The following is a 27,482-nucleotide window of genomic DNA, read 5'->3' as shown; positions in this document are numbered from 1 at the left end:
ACGTTGTGCGTACGAACATGCGTGCGTGTGTAAGTGCGATTAAAACATATCAGCATAATGAATGCTATTTCTATTCTGAACTATAATTAAGTTTTAATTTTTATCTAGTTTTAATTTATCTTTAGGTATATAATATATAGTTATTTAGTAGAAAAAGAATTATAAATTTTTTAAAAAATATTTATTCTAAATCTAAGGTTTAAGGGATTTGACATTTATGACTTTGACACTGACATTTTAGATTGTATACCGTGTCTGATAACGAGCAGGCTTGATTGAAAGGTTACCAATTTCTAACCTAGAAGCTAGAACTAATAATAATACAAAAATATAAAACACTGTCTCTCCAGTTTTTGTTTTGGTGTAATCTTAAAGTATATTTTTCATTTTTATTAGAAATTTATAGATAAACAGAAAAAATGGCTGAACAAGTAAATCAACGCATTGAAGATATGATAAATGAACTAGAGCAAATGCGGCGGACTAACTTATTTGATGATGAAGAAATAAGGTAAAACAAATTCGAGTCTACTTTATTTTAAAGATATATTTTAACGTTTATGTTTGCGATTGCCTTAGTTCTACTTAAAGTGCATAGTAGTTGACCATGATCTCTGTATGTAATACCTTATAATAGGTACTGGCACTTCCTTTTTTATCGAGGTATTGAAAATAATGCCTGATCCATCTCTTAATTATAGATTACATAATATAACGCTTATATAATAATAAACTCAACATACTTGTAAACTTTATATCTTATGTATATTAGATTTATTTATTTAATGTATATATACTGAAAGAAAACTTCTTTTAAACAGAGAAATATCCCGAAAACGCAAGGAGTTTGAATATAGAATTCAGAGGCGAGTCAAATCTAAGGAAGATTTTATAAATTATATTGCTTATGAACTGCTTTTACTGGAAAACATTTCACTTCGAAGAAAACAAAATAAAATGAATGAGAAGAAAAATGATATAGAGTATGCTATAGCCAGACGCATGAATAAAGTTTTTAAACAGTTTATATACAGATTCCAGAATGATATTGAGATATATTTTGAATATATGAAGTTTTGTAGAAGTGTTGGTTTTGATCATGCTATATCTGGTATTATTGGACAGATGCTTCAGGTAAGAAAAACCTTAAAAATGGGTAAACATTTATCAGAAATAGATAAATGCTATATTATATTTTAAGAACTTGTTCCATAATTTTAAATGAATTTCTTATTTTTATTAGAATAGAAAAATTGTATATTTAAAAAGTAACAAACTTATTATGGAACCAATGTGGTTATTATTGATTGATTTGCAAATGGAATAATTAAATTCAGTACCAAATCAGTAAACATATAGTAATAATGGACATAAAATTATATGTTGTATAATTTTTTTATTTTGTAATAATTCACATTTGCAATTCAGTATATATTATAGTTAACCACTTGATGTGAAGGTTTTTCTGTGAAATGAGGCCAACTGGCGCATTGGTACACACACTAATTTTGAACGAGCATACAATAAATATACACTAAGCTTTATGAAATACAAATGGGCGAGAAGATATCGCTCCAGATAAAAATATAAACATAATGTTTATAAGTGGCAAGAGGTATTTAAGATAGCACAAATCGGAACAGATTTGATGCGCGAGAGGGTCTCATTCGAGATGCTTTGTGGTTAAACAATATTTCATTGTAATAGTGCTCTGTACCATTTTATTTTTTATCATTCTCAAAATAATATTAATAGTAGTAAAAAAGTATGAAACTGTTTTAAAATATGTTAAAAATGTAATTGCATTTAACTAGTGAAATTATTAATTTCAGATTCATGGAGATAAGCCAAAAATGTGGCTACTAGCCAGCAAATGGGAAAGACTGGAGCAAAACAATTTGAAAGCAGCTAAGCAGTTCCTGCTTAAGGGCATACACAGACACCCTGAATCTCAAGTACTTTACTTGGAACTTTTTGAAATAGAACTTACACTATTATACCAAGCGGAGACAGATGAAGACAAGGTAATTTTGAGTTAATATATATTTTTATTAATTAAAGTAATAGATAATAGAACAGGAAAAATACTAGTCCACCTTATACAACATGATACAATACAATACAAATAAAAAAAAATATATTAAATAGATCTGGTCCTATAGATGTGAATTTATAGCTATTAAAATTTAATGCAGAAATCTTGGTTTACAATCTAAATCTTTATTCACTGGAGTGTAGCTAAAATATAAGGTCTAGATTATTAAATAATTTGTTATTTCAGGAAAAGCAAATCAAAATAGCAGATGTGGTGTGGAGAAATGGTATCAAGAACATTAACAATGTGACATTTCTGTTTGACCTTTGTAATTTATGTCTTAAATGTGAAACAGACAAATTCTTAACTGATAATATTAAGAAAGAGATATGGTCAAGACTTGATCAGAAAGAAGTTTGGTCATATATTGCATCTAAAGAATTGGAAGTAAGAATTTTAAATTGAAATGTTTGATACATTAGGTGTTTATTCTGTATGTTATTTATTTTTAGTACACAATTTCTATTTTTATTATCAGGGTTGTCACTGGGAGGAATGTGAAGAGTTTTTAAATTCAGAACATGATTACTCTCAAGAAATTAACATTTTCATGGGACTGTATGAAGAGGCTTTGCAGCGGGTAACAATTATTATAATATATATATATATATAATAGAATTTAATATTAACCCTCTGATTGTGTATTTTTTTTTCACAACAATAAAACACATTGTTTTGACAACAAATAGCAGTACAAGTATTTAGCGATGGCACTAGATGCTAGTGGGATTGTGAGAAATAATATCAGTTTACCAAAACCATAATCTTAGGATAATATCAATAAACATAAAAAATGTGGGCATGTTGAAATCGCGGGATGCCCGGTCAGAGGGTTAATATACATGTTGCAATATTTCAAAATATATAAATTTTGGCTAATTCAGTAGAAATGTACTATATATTATTTGTTAAAAATCAAATTAAGAATATTTTAATTCTTCCATTAAATTCAGGAATGCAAGTGTTGTGTTGCAAGGAATCAGTGTAATTTAGTATATCAGAATCAATTTATGTATCAGTCTATGTTCTGTAGTTTTAAAAAATCAAATATTTTAAACAAAAATAAAATCTTCAACATTTCAACTAATTATTGTCCAGAAAAGATACTAAGACTTACATATATAATGTAATATGTTATTACCATTATTAATATTAGTTCCCAGATGAGAAGTTGTGCACGAAATACATTCATGAGCTGCTTGGTGTACAAGAAAGAATTTGCAGTGATTACCAGAAAATTAGAGCAGTAAAACAAGCATGGCTATTTGCACATGATAATGGACTACTAACAAATGATTTATATGCATTTGGAATTTCGATGTTGAAATTAGAAAATGAAATTTCCAATAGTGATCTAATGGAGGTAATTTCTTTATATTTAAGTTTATTATTAGGAATACATTTTATGTGGTACTTATAACAACACAGTCACATGGACTATTGTTTCACATAAGTTTCACCAAATGTATTATTAATTATTAAAGGTTTATCTGATTTCTTTTAAAGCACATACAATTTATATTGTAATATTTCCTAAATTTGTTTGATTAAAAGTTAAATCTAGAATAACTTTATGCATTGCATTATTATCTAATAATTCTGAATTTTTCTTTTTCAAAAAGAATATACAAATTAGTTTCATGGTTTAATAGTTTTTAAATAAAAATTATTGTTTTTGCCACAGTTAAAGATTTTTTGTAGAACACAATTTTTATTTTATACACAAGTATTTTTTTTATTAGATTAACTGTAAAGAGATAAACATTGTAAATAAACATGTAGGTACTTATCTGTTTTTTTTTGCAAACTCATGCTTATTGTCTTATCTCTATAAGCAGTCATAACTATGTTTTTACAGTGATTTATCAAAATAAATATACATATATTTGTAGGTTATTTGATGAAAAAAAGTAATCATTTGTATTTTCACGATATTGCTCCATAAATGTAATACTTGTATTATAGGCCATTATTTTTTTATAGATTTTAAATAATGCAGCAAAGAAAAATCCACAAGCTAGATGCATATGGGAAGAAAAACTTCTCTTGAATAACTCGGATGAAAAGAAAATGTTGTCAATAGCACAAGAAGCAAGTAAAGTATTAAAATCTGATGATGCACTGTATATTTGGAATCTTCTATTAGATAATGTAAAATCAAATGATATGGTAAGTGTCAAGGGTAATCTGTTGTGTACTGTTCTCTAATTTAATTGAACATACTCATTAAAAAAAAATACTATAAATTTTAACTATTTTTACTAACAAATAATAAATTGAAAGTATTTTTTTTTATTTTCAGCTTAAGAATTTACATAAAAGGTTTCAAAACTGTGAAAATATTGTAATATTGACTATAAAACCAAAACTACTTCAGAAAATGTATGATTATATTGGTTTGAAAGCTGCAAGAGATCTATATGAAGAATTTATTAAAACTCCCCCATTACAAGTTGAAGTACATAAGGTTATGATTGATATAGAAAAAACACAAGATAAACCAAACTCTAAGAATATTAGAAAATGTTATGAAATGTTAATTCAACTTCATGGCACAGATAATTTTGACCTGTGGATGGAATATATGAAGTTTGAAACTGATTCAGGAAATGTTCAGGCAGTTCCCAATATTTATAGAAGAGCCATTGGATCACTTAAGAAAGAATTAGCGGATGAATTTATTAAAGCGCAAACTTTAGCAAAATTAAATTAATACATATTCATAATTGTTTATTTTATAAATAATAATACTACTGACAAATAAAATAATTTTATTTAAATATAACCACACCTTGAATCAACAATCTAGCAAAACAAGAATCCACATAGTACACCATTTATACTATAATTATTTACATTCATTTTACATAATATTTAACTCTCTACAAGAGATTGACACTACTTTGGTGGTTGTGGAATATCACTTAGCAAATAAATCCAAACAGATAAATGCATTAATATTAGTCTCAGGGTAACTACTGCATAGCTGCAATTGGAGCTATGTAGTACCTAAAGATTAGAGAGGAACCACGTTTATGTTGTTTGTTTCTCAGTAAATCTCTCCAACATGCTTGCCAAGATGGATATTTGGGCATAGCAGGAGGGTTGCCAGCCTTGAGACTTGAGCCAGCAACTGCCATACAAGTAGATACCACAACTAGTGGATAAGTGATAGTGCTGGTAACAAATGTTAGTAATGGGACCGTATAATATCTAAGGTCTTTGGTCTTAACCAAATATTTGTTTACATAGTAAGCCAACACACCTGTGACAGCTACACATGTCAAGTCACCAAGCATTTTAGGAATAATTCCATGGAAAAACCCACGTATTCCATCGTCTCTGTAAATAGATACGATGGCGCCGATCAATGTGCTATATTCTTCCTCTTTACCCACAAATGAAGCCATCATTCTCAGTGCAACTACATGGAATGGGTATGACACGATGACTGAAGCCGTATGCATTATCATGTCTCGTCGGCCGAGCTTGATGTAATCCTCTACTTTAGGTTCCTCATCGGTGACGATGTTTGGTGGGTCATTGATTTCAGGCAGGTTGATGCCACAAACATAAATCACTTTTGACGTGAGTTGACTGGTCGCTATCAACCCCAGCACACGGGCGGAGAGTCCTCTATAGCATCCAAAAAATCCATCTGAAGCCTTGATATACTTTATGTATTGGAAAACGTTAGGTAATACCATGGCAGGGCGGCCGAAGAGTGTTGTTGACCGGCGAGGAGGTAATGGTTCGTAGCCCAATTGAATGAGAACTTTCGCATATTCCATTGGGTGGCATATTGTCGTGACTAGTAGTTGAGATGGCAATGCAGCTATTTTCTCTTTTTCGATTTCGTCCATACTTTGACAATTTGTCCACGACAGACGACCTTCTGAAATCAAAAATGACTGTAAACCATAGATAAGATAGCATTGACCCATAACTTTCATAGAGCGACTGTCAAAAATCAGGAGACAACAAAACATAGATAATGATATTTTCTTTTTTTCTGTGTTAAAAATAGTACAATTATCAAAAATATAATTTAAAAAATTGCACCGCTGAACTATTTCTTAAATATTTTTAATAATTATTATGATTATTAGAAACATTTAAGAATTAGTTCATACATATTATATTTATAGTTTTACTGAAATTAATCCGTAGAAATGCGTAGTGATACAAAACGATATAGACCATAGGGAAATATTGGTTTAATTCAACTAAAAATAACGATACATTGGTATTATTACAGACAATAGTAGTTAGAAAAGGAATGTCACAATCTTAAGTCAATAATAGAAAAACAAACCAGTATTTGTAAAGAGTTTCGTATACTACATTCACCCATCCTTTTTTAAAAAACCTAAGTTATTATAATTCATAATCCCCTAAATAAGCGGGTGGTCTTCTTTCACGAATAAGCCGCTGAGACGAATCGACCACCATTGAAGGCCCAGTGCCATCAGCATTCAAATTGTCGGTTTCAGTCGTGGTGTTGTAGCTCTCGGTATCTGTATCGGTTCGAGATCGATCGGAGTTCTCAATTTCGTCAGTGTTAGCTATATCTCCAACTAATCTATTAATTGGGGCAAGATGTCTATTAGATACAGTATCCTCTCGTCCATCAGCAAAACGTACTAAAGAATAATTTGGGTTGGATTCTAGCAATTCGACTTCTTCTACTAGAGGATCATATTTACTTTTTCTTACGTTTTTCTTCAAAAGTATTGGGCCAGGAATCATTAACCACGAAGGTAAAGAAATTCCATTACCAGATCGTCTGGGAAAACATAACAACTTATCATGTGGAGTTGCATTCGTAGCAGTACATAACAAAGAGCGTATGGAATGTAATGCTAGAGGTAGTACCTGTTCCCAATATCGTATGTCAAGGTTCTTGGATCTTAAAGATAATTGGATGGTTCTCCACAATGTCCCATTCAATCGCTCAACTTGACCATTTCCTTCCGGATTGTAAGGTGTAGTTCGACTACAAGCAATATTATTTCTTAGTAGGAAATCTTTAAATTCTTGTGACATAAATCCAGCACCACGATCTGAATGAATATATAGAGGCGTTCCAAAAGTAAAGAAGAGGTCCTTTAAACACGTTATGACAGTTCCTGATGATACATCTTTACACGGGTAAGCAAATGGAAAACGAGAAAATTCATCAACAATAGTTAATATATATTTATTTTCAGTATTCGAAGGTAACGGCCCTTTAAAGTCTAAACTGAGTCTTTCAAATGGAGAAGTAGCTTTGATAGTCGTCCTTTGCTATTTGCAAATCTAGGTTTTATCTCGGCACAAATAGGACAACTCGCAGTCATGTCTTTAATCTCTACAAGAGAATAGGGCAAATTTTTAGAACGCACCCAATGAGCCATTCTTGTGATTCCTGGATGGCATAGAGTATTGTGCAGTTGATATAAATTTTTACGTGAAAATGTACTAGCACAAACTCTTGATAATGCATCTGATACTATATTTTGTCTACCAGGTCGATAGACAATATCAAATTTAAAACAAGACAGTTCCAGTCTCCATCTCTCTATTTTTTCATTCTTAATTTTACTTGTATGCTTCTGATTGAACATAAAAGAGACAGATTGTTGATCAGTTATTAAAAGAAAATGTTTTCCAATTAAATGATGACGCCATTTACGTAGACTTTCAACAATCGCTGATGCTTCCTTCTCTATTGACGAATGGTTTCTTTCAGAATCTGTTAAGGATCGGGAAAAAAATGCTACAGGGCGTCCATTTTGCGAAAGCGTTGCTGCCAAAGCATGATCAGAAGCATCTGTTTCGACAGTGAACATTTGTGTGTCGTCAATTGCTACCAAAGCTGCATTTGCAATATCTTTCTTGATACTTTCAAATGATTCGCTTGCCTCATGTGATAAAGGAAATGAGTTATTCGTTATTAAAGGACTTATTTTCTCTGAATAATTGTTTATCCATCTAGAAAAATGTGCAAACATACCTAATATTTTCTTCAAGGAAGTTAAGTCTGTAGGTGCAGGCATAGAAAGTAATGGTTTAAGACGCTCTTTATCAGGCTTTACAGTGTTATTCTCTATAGTATAACCCAATAAGTTAATAGACTCAGAGCCAAACTTGCATTTATCTTTATTTAAAGTAATTTTATATTTTTCTACTGTTGTCATAAATTTGGCTAAGTTAGCATCATGGGTAAGTTTATCCTTTCCACAAACAGTGACATCGTCTAAGTAAGCATAAGTATCTGTAAGATTTTCATTATCAATAATATATTGCATCGTTCTTTGGAATGCTGATACGCCATTTGTAACTCCAAAAGGTATACGTGTAAATTGATATAATTTACCACATGCTTCAAATGCTGTATAAGGTCTTTCCTTTTGCAGAATCGGCACTTGATGGTAAGCACTTTTAAGGTCTATTTGGCTAAAATATTTATTCTGAGCAATTTTAGATACAAGAAATTCAATGTTCGGCAATGGATACGCATCAAGTTCTGTAAATTTGTTTATCGTTCGTGAATAGTCAATAACAAGACGTTTTCGATGCGTACCGCCACCAGTTACTAGGACTTGTGCTCGCCAAGATGACATACTTGGCTCTATAATTCCATCTTTTAATAGCTTTTGAATTTCTTCAGAAATGAATTTTTGGTCATCATCATTATAGCGCCTTGATTTTATTGCCACAGGTTTGATATTAGGCGACAAATTTGAAAATAGAGTTGCGTTAGGTAAATTTGCAGCCATAACATTGCATATCTTCAAAGAATCTCTGGGACCTCCGAACTGGAGTTCTAAAGAATGGTGATTTTTAAGCAAATCATGACCTAAAATAATGTCAGTGCATAAGTTACGTATAACTAGTAACTTGGCATTGCTGTAAGAGTGATTATATAATTGTATAGTAGCATTACAGTAACAGGTGACTGGAGATGTATGATTAAGTGAAGCTAAAGTAATAATTTGCTGACAAGGTTTCTGTCTCAATTTCAAGAGTTGCGCCAATTCTTCATTTATGAAACTTATCGAGCTTCCGGTATCGATAAGAGCTTCGGCACGATAATTATTAATAATAACGGGTACAGTTGCCTTATGTAGACTTGGTAAAGAAGCTGCTGATATAGCAGCAACCTCCACAGAATAATTAGTATCATTTTCGTTTGTTACAGCAGCATTCATAGTTTGTTTACTTCGGCAAACATTAGCAAAATGTCCCTTTTTAGAACAAATCTGACAAGTACTATTCAAAGCTGGACATTTTATTCGCTGATGAATTACATTACTGCCACAGAAGAAACATCTTCTTTTATTTGAAGCAGCAGCTAAAGTAGACTCAGCCAAATTATCTCGTACAGTAGATACATCGTTGTTGTTCAGGGAACATACTTGAGTTTTCTTTTGTGAATTAGATGAAATAACGGCATCAGCAGAATTAAGGGGCAAAGAATTACCATTGTAAGCTAGGGAATTAATTTCTGCCATCTCGAGTGAAATTGCTTGATTGAAAGCTTGATCAAGTGAGAGTTCAAAATTTTCTAATAAACGTTGGCGAATTTTTTGTGAGGAAATACCAGCAATAAATGCATCTCTAATATATTCAGATCGATATTGTTCAGCTTTAACATCTTTGAAGTAGCATTTTTGAGCAAGAAGCTTAAGTTGGCGCAAGTATTGATCTATAGATTCATCACTGCGCTGCTTTCGAGTGCCAAGGATATGACGTGCATGTATTTCATTTTTTTGTTTAATGTAAGTATTATTTAAAATTGAAATAGCTGACTCATAATCATTACATTCTTTTATGTACACATAAACGCTGGGAGATAAGTGATTAATCAAGATTTTTAATTTATGCTCCTCCGTAAACTCACCAATACTTTCTGACAAAAAATTATCGAATGTATATATCCAATGTGTCCATTCTAAATCAGCATCGGTAGAGCTTGGATCTAATTCAAATCTTTCCGGCCGTAGGTAACGCGACAAACTTGTTGAAGCCGGCCCTGGAGTTGACGATATCATCTCGGATTCAAATTTCTTGTTACGGTTTTTTCTTGACATAATTAGTTGTATTTTATTAGTTGAATTAATTGATACAAAACGATATAGACCATAGGGAAATATTGGTTTAATTCAACTAAAAATAACGATACATTGGTATTATTACAGACAATAGTAGTTAGAAAAGGAATGTCACAATCTTAAGTCAATAATAGAAAAACAAACCAGTATTTGTAAAGAGTTTCGTATACTACACGTAGAAACCGTAAATTATTTTGTATTATATTGTACGGTGCAGCTTGACCCGTACGGTGAGTGTGGACTGTAGGGTGCTGGATCAGGCTGGAGCGAAACGATTGTATTCCTTTCTTGAAGCTCCCGGTTCCGTTCTGAAGAGTTTCTCCTAGTTCCTTTATCGGATTGGGAGTGCATGCCGCTCGACGGTAGGCGGCCTATCTTTATACCTGCCCGGTCACACGATATCGTCTACTAACTCACATCGGTGAGTCTGTGCGAGCGGGACGGGGCGAGTGTGAGAGGGACGCGTGACCCTTCAGAGCGGTACCATTTGGCGTCTATTTATTTATAATTTCCAATATTACTATCATTTTACAATTTTTTCCTTATTTCTATTTGTGGGTAATGAGGACTCGATACAAAAATATGCTTTATTCCACTTACAAGCTATAGATACATCATATAAAGTCTATATAAAATTAACAATTTAAATGATTAAAAACTAACGACTTATGCTAACAAAGATAACTATAAAATATCGCTATAAACTATACATTTTTATATAAAGAAATTATAATGTCGCGAACATATATAGATGGAGGATAGAGTATCAAAAATCAGTAAACAGAAATCAGACTTGATGTGTTTTAAACAGTGTTCTGTACAAGAAAGGATTGCCTTGCTAGCGTATATCGTTAGCGCAGTTAACCAATTTCATTATCATAAATTAAAAAAAAAGTGTTATGCTTCTGTACCTTGTAATTTTACTGTTGTATCATATCCTTCAAACCGATACATAATTATACAAATACTACTGCTTCTCGGCAGGAATACTAACTTATAAAAGAGACAGAGATATCCAAACTATGATTTTTGTATAGTCTTTCTGTGGTACATATAGTTGATCTGTTTTTGGCGAAGCATTTCTGTGGAGACTATCTATATAAACTAAGATAGAAATTAAGGGGAATTCTGTTTGGTACTATTTTTAATGTACGAGTATGCTATAATAAAACGCTTGGTGTAAAGAGTTTTAGTTCTTTATGTTGTGGTATTATTCTCTTATAAAAGTTCTTTGTTTTGTTTGGTAAATTACCTAAGCAGAGGTAGATTAAATGTTGAGAGAGCCTTATACAAGCACCACATCGTCGCCTCTAGTGATTCATATACATTTTAACTAATACTAGTAGTAGGGGGAAAAGGGATGTTAGTAATGCAGACTGAGAATCCCATTGCTAGCAATATATCTAACCAGGTCGACCTCCTCGCTGTTCCTCCTGGAAACTGTCATCGTTAATTTCTGATTAATTCATTATGATGCGCTATCTGGCCTGTTTTCATTCTTATCTATCACTTTTCACTGGTACTCTGTCAGCGTATCCCGTTAGCGCAGGCGGGGTTACCATTCCATTTTTACCCATCAAAAAAATACTAGTAGTAGTAAACATTATTGAGGTTATGAATCATTTATTTAAATATTGGTACTAAAACTTATTTGGTACTTATATTCATTTACAGTTGGTGAAAATAATAAAATTAGAAGTTTCTGTGTCTACATTATTGTCTTGCGAAATTGTCAATAACATCATTAAAGACAGCAGTAATGTTAAGAATTGCTAATGGATTTCATTTTTTATCTGTTATGGTTAAGCGAAGATAATTTTTAATTTTCTTTAGACAGGAAAATCTCCGCTCACTATTACAATTGCGGACTGCCGTTGATACGCACATTCTTAAGGCTATGCCTATGTTTGGGTAAATTTTATAAATATCTATTATATTATGTAAATAGATACATAGGTATTGTACTTACTGACACAATAAATTAATTGTTATTTCAATTAATTCCACGCGCTCCTAGGTACGTGTCTAGTTTGTTTTAGGGATAATCCGCCTCTGTCTATAGGTAAACAGCCTGGTTTATTGTTAATATTGGCATCCCTTGACATTAAGAAACAGAAGAAAAGGTAGAAATCTACAGAAACAAATCACATGATTTACTGAATTTTTTACATTAGCACAGAATTAATTTTTACGTTAATAGGAATAACACCTGAGTTCTCAGGAATGGGGGGTATCATGGGCGAAACAGTATGTATGTGTAGTGTTGTCTATGGTATTGCTCATGTCTATAGGCGACGGTTACCACTTTCCATCAGGTGGGTCGTCAGCTTGTTTGCCATTCTAAGTCGTATAAAAAAAATATTCCTCCAACTCAAAAATATTTTAAGTGGTTTTCAAATCTGGTCAATATCCGATACAAACCATAGATTTCTAAAGGTAAAAACCTACTACCTAAATTTGGGGGTGAGGAGATTATTACATGTAACGGCTCCATTCTTTAGCAGTAAAGTCGACATTGACGCGATCCATCCTGGATACCATCTTGTTAATGTAGTCAATTCGTCAAGAATGAGCTATTTGATTTGATAAATCACCAGACAACCCACCTTATTAAAAGCAGTAATTTTGCTTACAGACCATGGTAACCTATGGTAGGCTTGTGTACCTTGTAATTTCACTGCAATTCATATTCCACCCTTCAAACTGAAACATAGCCATTAAAGCACGGTTGCTTCACAGTAGAGATATGGGTGGGACAGAGTTACTCATGCAGACAGGTTTTTGTACAATCTTCCTCTGATGTGGTTTCCAGAGGAAACCATCGTGATTAGTTCTTCATGTGGTATCTATATATGACTTGCATGGATATATTACATACTAAGTACAGGTATTAAAAAGAAATAAATGAAAAGGTTTATTCTAAAACGATGATAAAATAATTCATTTTTATTAAATATACAAACTATTAATATTCTATGCACTTAATGTCAGTAGTTCATTAGATCCATCTTCGTCTATCTTATAAGGTAATGGAGTTATCAGTGACGGTGGCCCTTTATGGTCTTTAGTGTTTCGACTGATATCCTGAAATTAGGAAGTTTGAGATCTAAGCTTTTACAATAGATTATGGAACCAGAGAATGGACGAAGATACTAAATTAAGGTAAGGAGAAGATTGAGTGACGATTTCGACACTTTTTTTAACTTGTAGTCTTTGCATTGCAATGCTATGTTAATAGTCATTGGAGTTAATTCTGTAGCTTTATTCTCTAAAAATTTCAATTTTATATCACAGATTAATAAATCTGAGAACAGATATGTGAAATTTCATAGTTTTAATGAAATATCAACTTAAAATTGATTAAAAAGGGTTTAAGTGACCCACTTCCTAGACAGGTTGCAAATGAATCTATTTACAGAATCGTTATTGCTGCCAAAAGTTTAGATAGAATAATGAAAAGGTATGTTCTTTCTTACCTCAGCATGATTTTAGACTAACAAAATTTTTTAATAATTAAAACTAACTTTTCGGTATGGAGGTTCTTAGAATAATACTTTTACTTAATCGAAGTCTCAATTTTAGAGGTTGGTTTAGAGAATGGTGTTTTAGAATCAAATAAATGGATTCAAAAGAAGAAGATGGATGAGGGTTCAACCTGTATGGGAATTAGTTCGGTCTCCTGTTCAGGATCCGGTTCTTCATCTTTGGTGTCATCTTCTGTTGCTGAATCGTCTTCGCTAACTTCTTCCTGTATAGCGTCAGTTATGTCTTCTTGAGATTCCTCATCTTCTAGACTTTCGTCTTTTTCTTCAAGTGTTTCAAAAGCCCTTTCTTTATCTACAATGTCTGTCATAGGTAATTATTTTAGTTATAAAGGTATTTTACTGCCTAATGATTTACTAAACAAAAAATATACATAATTATAAAATGCTCAGCACCTTTATAATGTTCGAATTAGAAGGATTAAAAATTGGAAATATTTAAATTATTATAAACTTACTTTTATGCTTTAGCTAGTACAAAATATAATTAGGTATTTATGTATTAAAAGATTTGTCACTCTTTATTATTATAGAAAGGTATATTAAAAAAATATTAAAAATACAAGCTACTAATAATTAAATTACATGAAAATAAATTAGGCTGGCTTATTGTAGGTACTTTACCTTTGAATCTTAGAGAGCCTCGTCTTATAGGGAGTTTATTTTCATTCACCATTTCTACCAAAACTGTAGGTATTTCGATAGTGACTCCATTGACTTTTTTATCACCTTCTTTACCATTTTCGTCATCTTCTTTGCTTAGCTGCAAGAAAAAAAAACTTAGTTTAATTAGGTCAATATTATTAATTAGAATTCTAATAAAGGTTTATAAATACTTGATTCTTATACTTTTGATAAGCTCTACCTGCAAAAATGAAACTGCTGGCTCTTGCAATTTTGTAGCCTTCTCTTTACTTCTCATTATGTTTTCATCTGTTTCCTTTTCTAAACGCAATTTATGAGCCTTGTGCGTTCGCCACATCTGATAAAATAGAGCATAAAAATTGCGAATTTTGTATTGAATCTGTTCTTTTATAAACATTGATAAGTTTTTTTTTATACAAAGACCGGTTAACATCATAGCAACCAAGTAATGTCCCATTGTTGCGTCTTTCTTTAAGAGTAGAGTATATAAACATGCGGGTTTATTTGGTTCATTCGATTAGCCTACTCTTGTACTGATGTATTTAATTTGAATTTCTAATACAATTATGAGTTGCATATAAAGTGGTGGCATATGATGGATATTGTTATTCTATTAAGTGAAGAATTAATTAAATTATGAATAAAAATATATTGAATTAAAAAGTATTAGTGAAGAAAATTTTTTAGCAATTTTAAAGTACACTGCACGTACGGAGGATTATGAGATTTGGCATAATTAAAGTTCATGCAGAGAAAGAGTGTAGAAAGATAAAGTTAATCTAATTGAATTATAATTGACTTCGATCATTAGATTATTAGTAATAATAATAACGGATTGAATAAACAATATAAATTTACGTGTGATCCAGTGTAACAAAGTCCCAGTATAAATATCACAATTAACGCTATAAAGAACTTGTCAGTGTTCTCTTCTTCAGCATCTGGCTGCTGGTATAGGGAGTCGTATGGTATTCTCGATGGAGGATCTTCTACCCAAGTCTTGTCCACACTCTGCAATTAATATAGAACTCTACATTAATTTAAATCATTTGGTGCATTTACGGTAAAGAAGTTCATAAGTTATTTCTTTAGTAGTGATCAATTAACGGCTGTATCATCATCATCACATATAAGGTAAGATAGGTAGGGTATCGTTAATTGATGACAATATGCTCTTATTTGACATAAACAGATTCTATTGCTATATCAAAGCATTATCAATGTACTAGTTATTAAGAGCGTTCATAACTTTCGCTTACCAAAGCGTGGCAACGTCACAATTATCTATCAGTTTCAAACACAATTTAACATTTTTCAATTTCAATGTTTCTGTTAGCGAACTAAAACGTTAATCGCAGAATACGTTATATAAATCTACTACAAAAATCTTGACATCTGTTTCGTATTTCGCTTTAAAAAAAATTAAAAACATTTTTGTCAACAGAAGAATAATATTATTTAGTTCGCTAGTAGACAACGTTCCATATACATACTTAAATTTAAGTGAATGTAGATTATCTATTAGACCAATTTTTTTTAATAATCAATCAAAAACATTAAAAGTTCTTCGTTTTTTTTTTCCAATTACATCAATGAGGTATATCTACTCTGTTAGTAGTTATGCACAAATATCTTACAATGAGAAAACTGCCGTTGTGCGTGGCTCCAAGCTGATCCCGCTCTGGCCAGGCTTCGTCGAAATCGGCAGAACATTGCGCACTACGAACACCTTGTGCGTTTACAGCATTCACTTTTTCGGAGTCAGATCGGGTGAAGAGCATGTACTCTTCTAAAGGTTTCATTATGTACTCATTTATTTCTACAAATATGTCTAAAAATAATAAGAATGTGAAAATATTTTAATAGAAACCAACGGAATAAGGGTAAGTTAAGAACTTAAACCATAAGTTATGAATAAAGTGAAGATGTAAGGTTAGAATTGTTGTATTTTAGTATGGCAGGTCAGACAGCCTTTAACGTAAGAGCTTACATCAGTTCTTAGAAGAAGCGACGCTGGAGTCTTAAATAAACGCATAAATAGGGCAACGTTTATAATATGAACAAGAGGTGACGCAATATTAAATATACTAAATAGAGCAACGTTTATAATATGAAGATGATTTGCAATATAAAAAAGATATACTTTCATTAGTAATTTAAGAAGCAAGACGTGGTAAATAACAAATAAATACAATCACTACGAGATGAGATCTCAAAAGAAATAAATAGTATTGTGTAGTATCATGTACTCACTAGAGAGGCAACCATTATATCCTTTATAAATTTTAAGTCTTGGGTCAGTGGTATTCAGACCACCAATTTGCACCTCATTAGAGCCCACGTCAAACACTTCCCACAGGCTTTGTGGTGGTAATTTCTCTAGAGGTATTTCTATTCGATCTATAATTAATGTTGCTTCATGACCTATTCTTGTATAGTAAACTGTATGACGAGCACCTGCAAAAATATTTTTATTTAAAACTTGTCTTTAGCGAATATGTAATTGTACTCCAAAATTCTACTTATTCAAATACAAGTCAGGGAAAGTAGAATTTCAGAGTAATTTAAAGAAAAATGGAACTATAGATAATAATTAAATGAATAGTATAATAGAAGAGACAATTATTGAATTAATTAATCTACAAATCTATATAACAAGTTTCTATAAAGTCAGTATAGGATAAAAATAATGGAAATTAGTTCAGAATTGTCAAAGAAATGGCATAATATAAAACATTGTGGATTTTGAAAGATCTTTACCTTTTTTGAAGCTGGCTATTATTAATTTACTGTATTTTAAACAAATCGAGTATAATCAATTTGTCAACTAAATCTGTAAATGGAATAAATTTGCACATTTTCAAGTACCACTACTTACCATTCAAAAAATTTCTGTTCTTAACTTCAGCGCCATATGCTGACTCTTCTCGATCTTCTTCAAATTTCAAATAACCGTCTTGTGTTATTGCTACTAGTAAATAATAGCTGCGTCTGAAAAATAATAATAAGAGATAATTTATATTTACTTACTCTTTAAGTATCGAAATATATAATATATAGTTACTTGTTCTCAGTCTGCACCAATAATAGAACTGTGTTCTTCTGACGAAGATCGTTGCTTGAAAATGCCAATTTTATTTTGACCTGAAAATATTGAGATTTGAATTAATTCGATATTTTATTCACCACATTTGTAAACAAAATTATTAGTTTTAATGTTGTGTAAAGTAAATTAAAAAGTACACATTAGTATTGTAGAAGAGACATTGGAATAAAACATTGTAAATTTCAACGACTCCTTACGAATATCAGATCAAAATTGTTTCAGTTTATAATTCATTTCAGGTTTATGCTTATAACCTCAGAACAAAACTATATTTACCTTAGTAATAGGTCCAGAGAGTATAAATTTGCGTTGCAATATGCTTTCTCCATTGAAGTCTGCACCTTTCTCTTCCATGCAGTATTCCCCAAAGTAGCTAGTGAGTTCACAGTCGCAGCTACTTTCTTGGTTGGTGAAGTCCTCAGTGCATATTCCGCCGTTCTTGCAAGGCTCGGAGTCACATTTCATATTGCATTCCGGTAAGACTCCTTCTAGTTCTGTGCATATTTGGTGATCAGAACACTAAAGATATAATATATTTATATGCATTTTTAATACTGGTTAATTGGTTATATAAATATTTAGATCAGGTCCGTTAATCTTTTGATATTATGTTGAGTAGTTAATAATAGCATATAATTACGTTTCTAAAAACATTTTGTTTTGGAACATTTATATAAATCCTCCTTCTCCTGATCAACATTATGTTTTTTTTTCTTTTTGTTGTTTTAATATTTATTTTCTTAGTAATGGTAATAAATGTCATCTATCTATCTATCTATCAAAATTCGTGATTCACACATTTGTGTAGGATCGTACTCAAGAACTTTTTTACATTTACTTACCATGGTCGATATCCTGTTGTACCTTCTTAGACAAGTCAACCACATGATCAGCTATTTTGAACCCTCTGACACAGCCCACATAACCTCCTTGCGGTAGAAGTTCAGCTCTCGGGGCTAAATGTAATGAATATGGATCGTAACCACCGAGATTCATTTGGAAGTAGTCGGTTGGAGGCGCTGGCGGCCTTTGTGGACGGATTACTTCTGCAATAGGATTATGAAAAAAGAAATTGCAATTATAAAATAAATAATGATGATGAATTTCAAGTTTCTATTTTTATTTATTTGTATGAGTATCCAGAGAAATTTAGTAGCTGACCAGATGTTCGTGATTTTTATTACGTAGAACCATATTAAGGTATACCGTTAAATTTTTTGACATAGTTCGGGATACGTTAGAATGTAAAAATTTTGTTAAATGTAGTCAAAATAGTTGATCATTTAAAATAATATTTTATAAAAGTTTATAAGAACTTAGGGCTATATTATTTGGTCTAAATTAAAATTATTACCTAATTCAGGATTAATCCAAGGTTTGTTTGTATAATTAGTTAACAATTTCGCTACTTTTGTTGTTGCAGCATTTTTGTTATTCACGTGCAGTGTTGTTGTATTTTCCGTTCTTATAATAGCGATTTGTACACTTTCACCTTTATTGATTTTTTCATTCGTCACATTCATTTGAATTATTTCGTCTTCATGGTTAAATAGATAAATTATTTGTGTCCCGTTATGTATAAATAAATGTATGAAATTATTCAAGTTATCGTTAGCGTATAGTACTAGAGAGTTTTGGTCATATGTTCGTAGGTTCATTAATACGTTCTCAGTCATCATTTTTTTCAGTCTATGTTTTTCTGCATCGGTTGCATTGTCTACTAAATAATTCTTTTTTACATATGACTCTTTTGTTTGGAATGTTAAAGCTTTTTTGTTTATATCTGTAATATATTAATTGTTCTGTTATAAAAAGAAATACAATTTAACATCTGAATATTAACAATATTATATATTAACATGTTATTGATGATATAGTAAGTTTTGACAAGTTACAGACGGTTATTTTAATGTGTAGGAAAATAATATCCAAATAATATACTGTAGGTACAAATATTTATTTTCAAAGAATCACTTACTTTCTTCACAATGTACTCCTAAATGTGCCCATGGATTCTTACATATGCATTCATAAGACGACCACAGTTCTTTGCAGGTAGCTTTGTTCTGACATGGGTTTGGTACGCAGGATGGCTTACAGTCTTTGATTATTTCAGATAAATGAACAGACATGTAACTATATATGTCTAGAACTTCACCATTTACAACCAGACCTCTAAAGCAACCGATTAAGCCTTGGTTGACGGCGGATTTTTTCAGATGTTCTCTGAAATTAAACGCACAGAAGTGAATATGTAGTTTCTTTAAAGAAAGATTATTAAGTATATACTGTGTATTAGTATTTAAATTTCCAAATAGTTTAATTAATCTATAATTAACTTTAAATCAAGTACCAAATTTACAAAAAAAAAAAAATAGTCTCTACTAATAAGGCACATCTATATATGAATTTAGTGTAGAGGCTTTACATTTTATATTATTTTACGACTAAGTAAAGATATTAACAATCTTATTCATAAAAAAAAAAAACAAACCTTCTATAACCGTATTTTAAGCATTAGAGTGTTTTCCAATTTAATTTCAAATTGCAAGTTGAAAGCAAAAGAATATTTTAAGAGAGTGTTCCACAGAAAAAACATGTCATTTACGGCAATAACAGTTATTTTGATTTGTAAACTACTAAATTTTGATAACATTTTTATGGGACCAATCTGTAAGTATATCCTTTTAGGTAAAAAAGGAATTTTCCAAATCAGTTTACTGCTGAAGAAGTTATGAGGTAACAAACATAAAACAATACAATCGAATTGAGAACCTTTCTGTTTTTGAAAATGGTTCAGAAGAGAAAACATTTCAAAAGTTAGAATAAGGTTATAAGACCTTTGATGCTTTTATGAATAAGGGGGCTAGTTTTGTTGGTAATATGCTCCCATAAAAAGATGCTAATGATTTCGATTTTAGCTTCTGTATTATTCACACTGTATATTGTAAGCATTACTCGTTTACTCACGCTGTAGCTCCACCGATGAACATAGATCCTTCAAACGGTCCGAACTCTTCTTCTAGCAATAAATTCAACATCTGATACTCCGTATTGAGCATAAATCTCACATGATAGAAGTTGTAGTCTATCCATATTTTGTGCCATTCACCACCGTTTAATTTTCTTTTGGAGTTTATTACTAATTTACGAGTGGTACCGGTGTTGAGTGTGAAATTGAAGGTGAGCTCGTGTTCTGTAATATGTTGTGCGTAATATTTCACAATTTAAATTTATTTTATATGAGACAATACTTTAGATACTTGTAATATCAGTTAGTAGTTCTCGCCTATAGATATGAACAGCATCGTTGACATCACAGAGTACGTTCAGCGCACACACAAAACGTCAAGGGTGGAGGGGAAAGGCATTGTCAGTAATGTAGACTACCCGTTTTATTGCTGGCAATATACTATGTTAGGTCGATCTCCACGTGATCCTCCTTGGAAACCATCGTGCTGAATTCCAAGTGTATTCACACGATAGGCTCTGTATTTTTATCCTTACCTATCATCCCTCACTGATGCCCCGCTAACGTATATCGTTAGCCCAGGCGGGGTTACCATTCCATTATCATCCATTAACAAAAATATCTCAAGCGCTGCCATTCCTTAAGATTATGGTGTTATGCCTTTATACCCTTTAATCTCACTCTCATATTATTTAAACCAAAACACAAGCATGTAAGCACGAGAGGACAGTTACGACGCACGAGAAAATAAAAGGTGTATTAGCAGATGACTTCTTTTTTTATAAAATCTCCCTTTGGTAAAATTCTTTCAATATAGAAGAAAATTTTTTATGCTTTTTATGATGGAATATTGGGTTCTTTGTCGTGTGGTCCCGGTATAGAATGAACCACCTTTTCCTTTCCTATGGGTATCGTAAGAGGCGACTAAGGAAACTTAATAGTCGAAGGATGTGCAGCGCAAAGCAGAGCAGCGTTCCTCTTTAAACATAAATGCGGTTACCGGGCGAGTTGGTAACCGCATTTATGTAAAGTGTAGTGTATTTATAGTATATAGTAAAGTGTATTTATGTCAAGTGTAGTAACTTCAGGTAAAACCTCCTAATAGGAAAAGGCCTATGATCAGTAGTGGACAATGATGTTGATTGGGATCTTTAGCTTTAAAGCAATGAAGTCGTTCCGAAATCGGGCTGTAAGTCGAAATCTTTGAAATTGCCTCTAGAGGACGTTTAAATGTAATTTTTTATGTGGGATTTGTAAATGAAATCTTTGGACATTTAGAACTAAACATTTATTTTAAAAATAACGATTCATGTCACAGTTTCTACAATTCGTATGGTCGATATAACATAGCCCGTAGCTATCGGTGGAATGTGTAATTTCACGCTTTGCGCTTGTAATAATCCTATCTTGGCCGGCCGGTACAGGGGATTACAAAATAGGTCTTATTCCGTTCCATTTATTTCGATAAAACAGATGAATGTTTTACTAAATGTTTTAAGATTTACTGCGGTTGCTTTCAGAGACTTGTTTTATTTATTTTTCATATTATTATATATTTAACAGATACGAAATTATGAAAGTAGGTTTAATAAGGTATTCATTGTAGTACAAATAATTTAGTTACAAATAATTTGTTCCCGAGCTTGTAGAATATTGGGGACTTATTATGAACGTTGAAAAATTATTATATATTCTTTATTGCACTAAAATATACAGTAACAACAATAAGTTAATAACAATGTTAGCAAAGGCGAAATTATCTCTAAAAGAGATTTCTTTCAGTCAACCTAATACAGTGGCATAGGAACTAGTGAGTGGGCAGTAGTAGTGCAAAACAGAATTAAAATAAATATTTACATAAATTATAAATCATTATATATTTAGTTGCCCTGCAAATTGGTATCAAGAGTATTGATAAAACAGATTAATTTGTAGTTACGTAATCCAATCTTGTCAAAATTATAAAAGTTTGTAATAAGCTAATTGAAAAATTATAAGTTATTTTATTAACTTACATAGTTAGGAAGGAATTTATTAGGAAATAAATAGGTTTATATACTCAAAAGTTTCAGAATATTAGTCATATTATTTTGAAAAGTAGAAATTAGAAATAAAGATGAATATAAAAATAAGTACTAAAGACATACCACTAGTCAAAGCAACCATAAACGAGGGATAATTGGGTCTTATAGGTGGTTGGAACAACAGTATAGCGCTGGTTCCAGTTGTTCTGAAGCTGAATGCAATATCACCTTTGCGCCAACCCGGCACTTCAATGTACGACTGCGAGGTTGTAAATGTCACCACGTATCGTTGTGTATCTATAATATTAATGAAATAAATTAACTATTTCAGCGATTAAATTTATTTTTAAATATAAGTACATGCAATATATGAATAATATTACGAAATTTACTTATTAAGTACTCCAGTAATATGCACCATTATAATTTGAAATCTGAATTTTGCTTACTTTTTTCTGAGTAAACGGATACTGTACTAAAATCTTTCAAATATATTATCTGTAATGCTGTTTTTGTTAATGCTTTAAATGAAATGAAGCTTACGCAGGGTAAAGTACAGTTGCTTAGTTGTTACATCTATTTAAATTTATATCTATCTGTGGCGCTGGCGCTTGCTTTTAAACTGAATATTTGCAAAGTTGAATTTCAACTTAAACGTGGGAAGTGGTATAATTAAAATATGTTTGGATAATTAAAATATATAGTTTGCTAAAAGCAATCGACAATTACTATAGCCACGCATGTTTTGAGGTTTAATAAAGATGGTATAAAAACTTTTGATATTAGAGAACATCTTACAAACAGGATTAGTAATAGCGGTAGGAAAGATTTTAAACTAACTTGTTTCTACACATTCCAACGGGCCCAAAGTAATTCTTCCTTGAGCTTCTTCGGTTAAATCCTTTTGTTGTAGAAAGAACATCTCAATTATACCCAAACTCTTCGGATCGACCAGTGTCCCTTCATCAGAATGCCATTTGTTGTCGTTAGCGTCACAGTTGCAAGACTGTGTTGGTTTGACACAGGTCGCATTGACGCCGCATGGACAGTAACCTCTGAAAAACACGAGTCTACTCAATTGGAGGGTTGGTTAAAGCTCAATAAATGAATGATGAGATTATGTACAATTTTTTTTTCTACCACAAAGGTAGCAAGCAAGCATACAGCTCGTCTGATGAAGATCGGTTGTAATATTTTATGTGTGATTTATTAATATATTTTTATAAGTCATGGCACGAATTATAATAATGTTAATTTTTACTCGCTGATATTATGAAAATTTTCTAGAACATTGTTTAATAACAGGGATATTTATAAAAGTATATAATTTGTATTTTTGGACAATAATAAATAAATATAGTAAAAAGGAAGTTGATGATAGACATTAAAGAAGAAACATTATTAAATCATAAAAAAAGATATAGAAAAAAGAAAGATGATGTTAGAAATGAAATAATTCTCATTTTATACACCTAGTGAGAAATAGCTATATCTTTAGTATATTGATTACAAAAGGAAAATAAATGGTCTATAATGATTTGGGGAAATAAGGTATTTGTTGTTCCAATTATGACTATAACACTATATATAAACATTAGATAAAAGAAATGAAAAAAAAAATAGATAATGTCGGCATTGAAATAATAACTAGATAATAATAGCTATTAGTCAATAATTAGAAGTATGGTCATTAAACGAATTTGAAAAATAGAATCGGTCTTGATATATGTTCTATGGGAATAAGTTTTTAGTATGTATAACACATATCTAAACTACTTTTCTTTTGCTCTTTAAGAATGAGGTTATGAAAATACTATGATTTAAAATACAACATCGCATTATTCGTCCATAATGCGGTAATACCTTTACCTCTTAACATTCCCTAAGAAATCTACAGTATCGTTAGATGACGATATGAACCATGTTGCACTGTGTAGTTCCAAAGGCGCCATATTACAGTCATATTTAATATACTGGCGGCAGAACAACGAGTGCGAAATTAATTCTTGGAGCATCTCCGCTGTAAATTCTCGATACTTGATCTTGAAGCTAAAATCTTGGCCCAGAGCTGAGCGTACATCCTAAAATTTGAAATAATAACCACGAAAAGTTTAGTCATATAGTATATCTGTCAATTGTAAAATATACTATTAGTAAGAATCAATATGTTGTATAGTTCTCTAGGTCTTATTGTTATTAAATGTAATTCAACAAAGTTTTAACAACATTGACAATATAACTAGTTTATATCTAGAATAAGTTTACTGTTGTAATCATTTGGAGGAAACAATAAAAACTATCTCTCTATCTATTCTCTACAACTTTGATGTATGGTATTATTTTAAATGTTTCATTGTATTCAAAAAAGTTGTGAGATAAATAAATAAACACTATTATTATTTATAACTAACCAGCGATTCACTCAGATACCGCAGTCTTTTTGAAAATGAAAAATAGATCATGTTATTCGCTGATAATATAGCTTTCTATAGGTAAGACAATTTTTTAAATAGGTTATGTAATTTTTAAATTTATCCATTACAAACAAAAAATCTGATCTTTCCTCTTTATTATATATTTTAGATATAAGTACTACAGAGAAGATGAATGGACCATATTGTAATACAGGATTGATTATTTTATCAATAAATTACCTCTATTTGATTTCCAATGAATTAGGACAAAATATTAAGTGAGTTGCCTGGGTAGAGTACTACTATTTTACATATTTCTTCCGTAAAGTAGTAAGGCGTTTATTCAATTTAATAGCTCAAGTGATATAACACTTACATTTTAGTAGTGGCAGTTAAATTATTTATAGTGTTGTTTAAATCACTTATTTCAAAAGAAAAAAGACTATAATAGTAAAAATTCATATCTATTGATAAACCTTTGCACTAATTAGGCCATCACCTTGTTTTCCATTCCCGATAATATGGAAAAATTGTGTACTTACAACTTGACTAGGTAAATTATGTTCGACGACAGTGGTAGAGGAATCTGCTTCGATTTGAAACTCGCATTTCACGTGTGCTGGAGGGAACCTGCCATTACCATCAATATCTATGAGGTAAACATCGTTTCTAGTGTATCCAAGTAGAGCTAATTCTTCGCAGGTTTTGCGGAAGGTAGCAAAATGGCAGTTTTCACCGATATAACCTAAAATAATGTAATTTTTATCAGCATCATCATTAAGAAGTCAGTGATGTCACTCTTCTAGGAATGGATATCTTTTTATAAGAAGTGTTATAATTTAGTCTTTAAATGATGAAATCTCAAATATATAATACTAATTATAACAACATTACTTGTAAATCTTTTTGACATCTTGGGGTTTTTGAACTAGTTTTCGATAAGTTTGTCAATTAGATGATATATTTGTATTGATTTTATCATACTCGTATAACTTATGTTTTTGTAAATTATTTGAACCTGTATTATCACAGTTGCAGATAACTCTGTCTTCTCTGATGGAGCAGATGCCACCATGTTCGCAAGTATTGGGTCTAGTGCACGGGTCGACATACCGACAGTCGTCGATTGCTACTTCGCCGACTACGCGTTCGGTATTTATTACATATCTGGTATAGAGAGAGAAAAATATGTAGCAACAAGTATTATGTATTTATATAATAACTGAAATGATTATAATGACTGGAACGAAGTTCCACTCAATGAAGTAAATTGACCAATCATTAAGTATGTAAATTGTCTGCTTCATAAATTTAATAATATAGTTGTTGAGAAACTGGACTAATGAACACCTAAGGATAAAATAACATAATTCAGAAGACTCAGACTAGAATTAGTTTTCGTTAGGAAGGTTCCCTCATTAAATTAACTTCCACGAGAATCGAACTTGGGAGTTAAGCTACAAGAAGCGGTGATCTGACACTAAGTCATGAAGTTATTAACATAATAAATAATAATTTAAAGAGAAGTTTTTTAAAGAAGTGCTCTTTTACTTCTATAAAATTAAGGACCGTGAATTTGACCCTGATTCAAAATGGCGTCCATTTAAAAATCCTAAAAAGCCGAAAATTATTGGAAAATTTAGTAAATCAACACAATACTGTTAATAAATGACTTTAGCAAAGAATAAGACGATGGTAAGCTTTCTCTCTGCGGTCATTTTTGATGAAATATTGTCAAGCTGAGCTTTTGGTACTTTTGGGATTATAAGGGTAAAGTATATATGTAAAATAGAATTTCCAAAAGTTTTAATTGGCTTATTTAAATACCTTGGTTCTATGAGTAAGCCGTTAATCTTTATGTTCCTCATGCACCCAATCAGACCCAAGTTGGCCGACTTGAGCCCGCTTCCAATAACGATCTTGTCTTGCAGTTGAAAATCGAGACCTTTAGTATACAATAATATTATTATTTACAACTAGTATCTGATTCATTTAGGATTAAAATCGTAATTATTTTTCATGCCACGTTGACTTTTTAAATTTTGTCAGTTGATAATTATATGAATAAATTTTAGTTAGATAATCGTCAAATTAAGCAAAGTATTATTTATTTAATAAAGAAATTTGGCCATAAATAATTAAAATTTTGTATGTTTAAAAAAGTTGTGAAATGTGGTTATAAATAAATGTAAATATAAAAATCATTGTTTTAATTCGTTAAATTTAATTATTCATCATCATCATCATTTCAGCCATTATCCGTCCACTGCTGGACATAGGCCTCCCGCACAGATTACCATAAGGAACGGTCTTGAGCCACCTGTATTCCTTAATTTAATTTAATTAATTATTATATTAAAAAAATATATTAAACCTTACTAATATTATATACCTGAAAGTAAGTTTGTTTGTTATCTTTTAGGACTTTAACGGCTTAACTATTCACTATGAAATTTGGTATATACCTATAATATGGGATGGAGAAGGACAGAGGCTACATTTTATCCCAATGTGATCAAGTCTTAGTCACGTGGACGAAGTCGCGGATAAAAGGTTGTTATATATAATTGTAATTTTTATTCGTAGGAG

General features: G+C 31.2%; 4 protein-coding genes across 4 annotated transcripts in view; 1 reads left to right on the top strand and 3 right to left on the bottom strand.

Moving 5' to 3' along the window:
* Positions 1-264: 264 nt before the first annotated feature.
* LOC113521270 (U3 small nucleolar RNA-associated protein 6 homolog) lies at positions 265-4,855 on the top strand. The gene is made up of 8 exons (XM_026906757.3): positions 265-511; positions 822-1,134; positions 1,833-2,024; positions 2,282-2,482; positions 2,574-2,675; positions 3,252-3,458; positions 4,079-4,264; positions 4,398-4,855. The coding sequence occupies exons 1-8, from the start codon at positions 420-422 to the stop codon at positions 4,806-4,808; spliced, it is 1,704 nt and encodes a 567-aa protein (XP_026762558.2). The 5' UTR covers positions 265-419; the 3' UTR covers positions 4,809-4,855.
* On the bottom strand, positions 4,850-6,019 carry LOC113521271 (mitochondrial carrier homolog 2-like). The gene has a single exon (XM_026906759.2). The coding sequence runs from the start codon at positions 5,956-5,958 to the stop codon at positions 5,071-5,073; it is 888 nt and encodes a 295-aa protein (XP_026762560.2). The 5' UTR covers positions 5,959-6,019; the 3' UTR covers positions 4,850-5,070.
* A 333-nt stretch (positions 6,020-6,352) lies between these two features.
* LOC128200494 (uncharacterized) lies at positions 6,353-7,350 on the bottom strand. Its single transcript, XM_052894105.1, has one exon. It carries the CDS (start codon positions 7,139-7,141, stop codon positions 6,473-6,475), a length of 669 nt encoding a protein of 222 aa, XP_052750065.1. The 5' UTR covers positions 7,142-7,350; the 3' UTR covers positions 6,353-6,472.
* Positions 7,351-13,117: 5,767 nt separating this feature from the next.
* Positions 13,118-27,482, bottom strand: part of LOC113521396 (axotactin) — a 35,369-nt gene continuing 21,004 nt past the window's right edge. The window contains exons 11-30 of the mRNA XM_052894095.1: positions 26,721-26,838; positions 25,912-26,060; positions 25,436-25,638; positions 24,349-24,560; positions 23,320-23,534; positions 22,603-22,776; positions 20,455-20,680; positions 19,463-19,710; positions 18,839-19,267; positions 18,327-18,530; positions 17,761-17,978; positions 17,443-17,522; positions 17,257-17,369; positions 16,632-16,835; positions 16,016-16,209; positions 15,237-15,389; positions 14,599-14,715; positions 14,358-14,496; positions 13,847-14,037; positions 13,118-13,275 (exon numbers count right to left, since the gene is read on the bottom strand). Coding sequence (XP_052750055.1) covers positions 13,165-13,275; positions 13,847-14,037; positions 14,358-14,496; positions 14,599-14,715; positions 15,237-15,389; positions 16,016-16,209; positions 16,632-16,835; positions 17,257-17,369; positions 17,443-17,522; positions 17,761-17,978; positions 18,327-18,530; positions 18,839-19,267; positions 19,463-19,710; positions 20,455-20,680; positions 22,603-22,776; positions 23,320-23,534; positions 24,349-24,560; positions 25,436-25,638; positions 25,912-26,060; positions 26,721-26,838 — 3,698 coding nt within the window. The 3' untranslated portion in view covers positions 13,118-13,164. The remainder of the gene's footprint in view (positions 13,276-13,846; positions 14,038-14,357; positions 14,497-14,598; positions 14,716-15,236; positions 15,390-16,015; positions 16,210-16,631; positions 16,836-17,256; positions 17,370-17,442; positions 17,523-17,760; positions 17,979-18,326; positions 18,531-18,838; positions 19,268-19,462; positions 19,711-20,454; positions 20,681-22,602; positions 22,777-23,319; positions 23,535-24,348; positions 24,561-25,435; positions 25,639-25,911; positions 26,061-26,720; positions 26,839-27,482) is intronic.

The sequence above is a fragment of the Galleria mellonella genome, unplaced genomic scaffold (assembly GCF_026898425.1).
Source record: "Galleria mellonella isolate WM207_F2 unplaced genomic scaffold, CSIRO_AGI_GalMel_v1 utg19, whole genome shotgun sequence".
Lineage (NCBI taxonomy): Eukaryota > Metazoa > Arthropoda > Insecta > Lepidoptera > Pyralidae > Galleria > Galleria mellonella.
This window is presented reverse-complemented; position numbering and strand designations above follow the sequence as displayed.